We start from the raw sequence: 6,000 nt of genomic DNA, 5'->3' as shown, positions 1-6,000 counted from the left end.
CAGCTACCTGTTGTGATCAAGAAAAAGGCTCTGGCAGCAAGAAGTAGAAAAAGGGTAGGTGACAAACTAGCTCTTAATTAAAATAACATATAGTTGTTCTTATTCTATTATTGTATGTCACTTAAATGTATCAAATAATAACCACAATAGCTTACAACTATTGGACAGTTTACATGTTCATACAGCATTAATAGTGCTGAATGCTTTCTGCAGTTTCACGTTGAGCCAATTTCTCTTTCCTGGTTTAGGTTTTTCATGGCACTGTATGACACTGTAATTTAAAAACCATCTGACTGCCTTCACTTTGTCCTTGGCAGTGTATGGCTAGCAGGTAACCCGCAGCACAGGAACTGATGCACACTGTGCAGCAAGATGAGCCATGGTACGGTCTGTAGGGAAATCTTCACTGTGCGTGACATCTTTCAGAAGCATTAACTAAAAAGGAGAATCACGTCTTACCTGAGTGCTTTTGTGTTCAGCTACTGTATTTTACAGTCATCACAATGAACAGGTGCCATTTGATGGTGTGACTCTAACTACCATGCTTTTGAGATTTTAGGAGTGTCCAGTTCCTTACTAGGCACATGAGAGCTTGCTACAAAGGATGGGCTGGGGAAAGAGACCCGAAATGTAGCAGTTTTAACATTTCAGGTTTTGGGGGGAACTCTGGGCTTTCTTGCTTACCTTTTAAAAAAAAAGAAAAAAACCCACACAACTTCATTAACTGACCTCGGTATCCACAACAACAGTACAGGTAAAATTAAGGGGGTGGGGGTGTTCCTTTAACAAAAAAGAAAAAATATGTTTCTCCATTACATAGTAAAGTTTTAGAAACTAGCATTCGTGTAGAGACTGTGGCTAAAGATCCCTCACACGGGGCCTTTGCATAGCTGCTGCAGCTACCCCAGTCGACAAGTGGTCTCAGCGCATCCCTTTCCATCAAGCAGGCTCCTGTGACACTGAGCATCTTCCCTTCAACTGCCAGGCAAAGCCTCTGCAAAACCATCTGCTTCCTTCCTCCTCTAAGTGACCTCCAGCACTTCATGCGCAGGACCTACATTGACATCTAAGACGTCCCACAAACCACACATTTCAGGGCTGTACTCACAACTGCCAGCAGGAAGAAAGGCTGGGGTCCCACTGCCAGGAAGCATCCACGTTTTCAAGCGAGAAAGTGTTCCTGATCACATTTCAGGATGAAAGTCTAACACAAGAGATGTCTAAGGCAATTCAGGTTTGGTTTAAAAAAAAAAATCTCAACATAAAATAGACATTTACATATTTTAAGATTATTTAAAAAAAAAAAAAATGGAGGAGCAGAGCATACATGAGGAATACTTGAATTAAACTGCAGGATTGATGCAACTGAACCAACTCTTTATTTACAATGATTCCTGAAAGTCAGCAGCCTGAATACACACCAATATAGCAGCAATTACCTGGTCTACTTAATGATGCCACATCTCCCCTCTTCTGCAGACAAAGAACGATTGTTCAGAAGTCACTGTTTAGTTTCTTGCACGAGCAAAAATAGCATGTGCAAACAATCCTTTGATTTAAACAGATGAAATTTGTATCTATGCAACAGCTGCAAGAACAGCATCAAGTTATATTGCTCTTCATAATCAGAAGCACATTTATGTTGCTTGTAAAGAGGACAGAAAGCTTCTCTGATGTAAATGTGCCTTTAGAAAGTGAGAACTGAAAACAATATAAAAAAGTCAAATAACTAAGTATTTCATGAAACTATATATATATAAAAATTGAGTTATCACAACTAAAGCAGCAAATCAAAATCTGCTGAGGTTTTCTGGTATAACTAAAAAAAAAAAGTTAGTTTGTGTCCAAGTTCAGTAAGTCAAATGCTACCATTGACACAACAAAACTAAAACCCACAAGAGGAAATTGAAAAGTGCACAATGAAATTAATAGTCTTGGATCAAGTATTTATGGAAAAATGGAAATGTTTTGTCCGATGGACTTGATAAGAAAGAATTCAAAGGAGGTATTAAAGTTTGTCTGATCCAGATTTGGCTTGCCGTTCTACATAGAAGAGGATGTAGGCCTTGGCCTTTACCACAGTCTCCTCGTCGGTCAGAGTTACAGTACTGTCGTTAAAGTGGAACCACCGGCCCTCGTGAGCGGCGTAAGCGGTGTAATGTCCAGAGCCCACGCTGTCAGCAGGGAAGGTGAGGAAAGAAGGGATAGTCAGGAGACACACAACCTCATTCTCTGATGCATTTTCTGTTAGGACTAATTCCCAGGACAGAGGAAGAAAGGAACAGCCAGCCTTCCACAGCAGTCATTGGTAGGATGTTTCCCTTCTTACTCTGTGGGGCTCCAAGTTCTCCAAATTAAACTTTTACCTTAAGTAACATAATCACTCACTGGGATGAGCTAAATGGTATTTGATACAAATCTATTAGCACCACCCATTTTTTTTGCAAGCAGGGCTTCTTACAACTGTAAAATTTCATGTTAGACTTGGTTTTTATATAGGCCAGTACCTGTTGTTGAAGTATTAGATACAAAAATGCTAGTTCCCAGAAATCTTCCCCACTTACTTATATCTAGAGCAGCTCGCTCAGTCTAAATATGATTAAAAGCACTCACAGCAAAACTAAGATTACCAAGGAGTAAATGTCAAGTTCAGCCTGAAAAACTGAGCCGTATTTTCTAATGTAGCAGAACTACACCCCATCAAACTTCCATAGCCCTGCTACCCGCAAGATAATGTCTGCTTTTACTTGTTTGCTTACATATTGTAACACAGGAGCAATTCTTCCAACCAGCTCACTCCACTGTAATCATGACCAGGCTTCCTACAGCTTTGAATGCCAGTTGGCTGCACTGTGTGGTGCTATGAGAGCTGCCTTTAGCAATTGTCTAAGAGTCCAGACCTTTCCCTCTTGAGCAAGCAGAAGAAGAGACTTACTTTCTGCACAGAACTTTTGCATTAGTAGCTTTGAACTAAATTCAGGTATCAGCAAGCTTTGGATTAGTGGGGTTTAGTTTCTTTAAGAAAACCCCTTACACACCTTACACCCTTAGAATGGTTGCTTAAACAAGAACATGTTTCTCTTAGGATAAGCAGGTTTCTTGTCCCAGCTGTTACTCTCAACAGATTGTCTAAGGCTGGGCAAACTACAGCATATCCAGCCACTTCCAAATATGAACACCAGACAGCCTTGTTGCATGCTGACTGGCATCTACTCCCATAAGAGAGAGGGTACATGCCAGATGATTGCTTCCACTGTGCCAGTCTCAACTGCACCTTGTTCCAAGTGTGCGCACACAGACTCTTGGCATGAATGTACATCTGCCTTTTGAAGTGAATCAAAAGGGGAAATAGTATTTCTGTGTTGTACAAAGGGATTTAAAAGGAGGTGTTAGCTTCTGGAAAGCCCCTTGATTCACTCTGTTGGTTTAGGGCTTAGCATTCCTAGAAGAACTACACTATCCCCAAACATTGCCAGTGGGCATTCACAGCAATAACTAGACAGATCTATCTGAAGTTAATTCAACTTAGTTCCATGTTTATCTCTACCAGTAAAAACATTCACTAGGGCAAGAAAAGCATAGATAAACTCTGCATGTACTTCAATGGGGAGAAGGTCTCTGCCAAGAAGCAGGTACTCACCCTGAGCCATGATGCACAACAACAGCGGCGAGGTCATACAGGCAGCTTTCTGGGCCACTGTTTTCAGGCTGTGGTTCAAAACACAGAACTCTTCAGATCTCAATTGCACCTACTATAGTTTGTAATAAAGACACAAATCATAGAACAACTTTCTACAGACAATACCCTGAGTCTCCATACCTCTAACAAGTAGCATTTCATGTCTAGACCTCGTAAGGGAAACTCGACATACGTATCCACCTTGTTTCTCAGATATGCTGTCCAGTGAAATCGTTTCAAGTGTAAGCATAGCACCTACAGGATGGAAACAAGAACAAAGGATGCTTTAGAGGAAGAGGTGCTAGACATCTGCAGTAGCCTATAGGAGGGCTGTGCTGTTCTTTGCTCTATTGTGTCACGGTTACTTTTCAAGCTTACACAAACCTTTGGTAGTTTCTGAATCCAGAATTTTTTGGTGGACTTCTGTTTCTTCTTGCATTTGTGGCACATATACAGCTCTGTCTCATCAAGTTCTTCCAGGTCTGTAAAACTGCGAAGACAATCTAAAAAAGAACAAGATACAAAAATAGTAGAACAGCCACACGAAGAAACCTGATTCAAGATGCCATCAAGTGACTTTTGCAACATAAAATACAACAAATACAGCACCATAGAAAAGGTTTCTGTATCTTCTGCTGTTTTTTAGTTATTATATACATCTGTGCAGAAAAAAGCTGGGTTATTATGTGTTTTAATACAAGAACCTGCTGTAACATGCAGCATTCCCTTTTCCTGAGAACACAGCTATGAGCAGTTCCAGGGTAAAAACGTCATTTGTGAAATTCCCATATTTCAAACAAGATTGTGTCCAACATTCAGAACAAAGTGTTTTCCAACTAAACTAAATTACTTTCTAAAAGAATATTCAGCTTTCAAAGGTGATTTGGTTTTAGGTATAAAAGGGAACAGAGAAAATAATAGGGAATTAATATTTCCCTGTCTGCAGCAAGTATACTCACAGTTCTGTAAAAATTAACATTGTTTAAACCAAGGTCAGCAAGAAGCACTACTGCCCAGCTAGGCAGGATAGCATTTCTGTTGTGGAAAAGGCAAAACACCCAAGATCCAAGGGGCACAGAGCTTCAGGAAATGCCAACAGGCAACAGCACAGGTACGTGTTGGTTGGAAAGACTGGAATGCATTATAAATACTCTGACCACAGAGAAAAATCTCTGTTGAAATGCTTCTTGATATGAAACTGATCCCTTGAGGCAATTCTCAGCCCATTTATAATAGCAGTATGCCAATAACCAGTGACTGGGGTAAAACACACAGAGAAAATTATTCTGGCACCTTCTACCACAAAATCTTACAAAGTTAGATGGCACATAGCAAGCACCAAGTCCTAACCCAGCAGAAAGGCTGGCTCCTCTGAAACATGCTCTGAAGAATATATGCTTACTGATTTCAATGTTCAACTGCTCTTACCCCGTAGTGTGCACATTGGTCCACTTTCTTGGTTTTTAGTACGTTTATTTCTGAACTGACTTGGAATATCTAGTGACAGGTCTGCAAGACAAAAAAATGAAAATTAGGGCTGAATAAGTCAATGCTGAATCATTTCAGGCTACTACTATGATTTAGTTTTCTGACATCTAAACATACCCAGTTTCAGATGAGTTTTTCTGCTTTAAGTCACCTGGTATTTTGAAAGCAAGCGGCATCTTACCTAGGAATGGGTCAAACTTTCTGGATTCAGTCCCACATATTAGGCAGTTGACTTCATTTTGAAGAATGCCTCCAAAAATGGCTGTGACAACAGTAGATGCTCCATTTCTAGGTAAACCATATCAGAGAGGTAAAGTCAGTCAGAATGTCTGAACTTAATTTTCATCACGCTACAGTTTACTGCTAACAACTCACTGCTGCTATGCAGAGCAGTGACTGAGTTCATCCTCCAGGAATTTCACTCACACAAGAATTATACAATGCAGTATTTGGCTGCTGTAATATGTCTGCTTTATCCTGTACCTAAAGAGAGGTTGAGCTACACATACTCTAAGCAGATGCTCAAAGTTTCAACCTTGCAAGTATCGTGGATAACTGCATTTCTAGAGTGGAGAGTTCACGCTCCCAGGTCCGCGGTATTCTAACACTACAGTTAGGGCTGTTTCTGCAACAAACATTTTGTCTTCTTAGGTAGGTAGAGCATATTTTCTGTTTTCTACACTGTTGCAAATAATTTTGACTCTTCCAAAGACAGCTTAAGTTGCATGATGACAAACTATCCATCATCATCACTGTTCTCTATGCTGTCACTACTCTCAATCTTTTTAGCAAATTACATGATGCACTCACATCTCCTAGGCCATTTACAAAAC

General features: G+C 40.2%; 1 protein-coding gene across 2 annotated transcripts in view; it reads right to left on the bottom strand.

The window, feature by feature from the left end:
• Nucleotides 1-710: 710 nt before the first annotated feature.
• USP3 (ubiquitin specific peptidase 3) overlaps nt 711-6,000 on the bottom strand; it is a 41,054-nt gene continuing 35,764 nt past the window's right edge. For both annotated transcript variants that reach the window (XM_009910972.2, XM_054168751.1), the window contains 6 exons: nt 5,349-5,455; nt 5,108-5,188; nt 4,064-4,182; nt 3,821-3,934; nt 3,641-3,708; nt 711-2,174 (listed from right to left, as the gene is read on the bottom strand). In XM_009910972.2, the coding sequence (XP_009909274.1) occupies nt 2,009-2,174; nt 3,641-3,708; nt 3,821-3,934; nt 4,064-4,182; nt 5,108-5,188; nt 5,349-5,455 (655 nt within the window). In that variant the 3' untranslated portion in view covers nt 711-2,008. The remainder of the gene's footprint in view (nt 2,175-3,640; nt 3,709-3,820; nt 3,935-4,063; nt 4,183-5,107; nt 5,189-5,348; nt 5,456-6,000) is intronic.

This window comes from Dryobates pubescens, chromosome 17 (assembly GCF_014839835.1).
Source record: "Dryobates pubescens isolate bDryPub1 chromosome 17, bDryPub1.pri, whole genome shotgun sequence".
NCBI lineage: Eukaryota > Metazoa > Chordata > Aves > Piciformes > Picidae > Dryobates > Dryobates pubescens.
The sequence above is the reverse complement of the archived record's forward strand: the minus strand, read 5'-3'. Positions and strand labels throughout refer to the sequence as shown.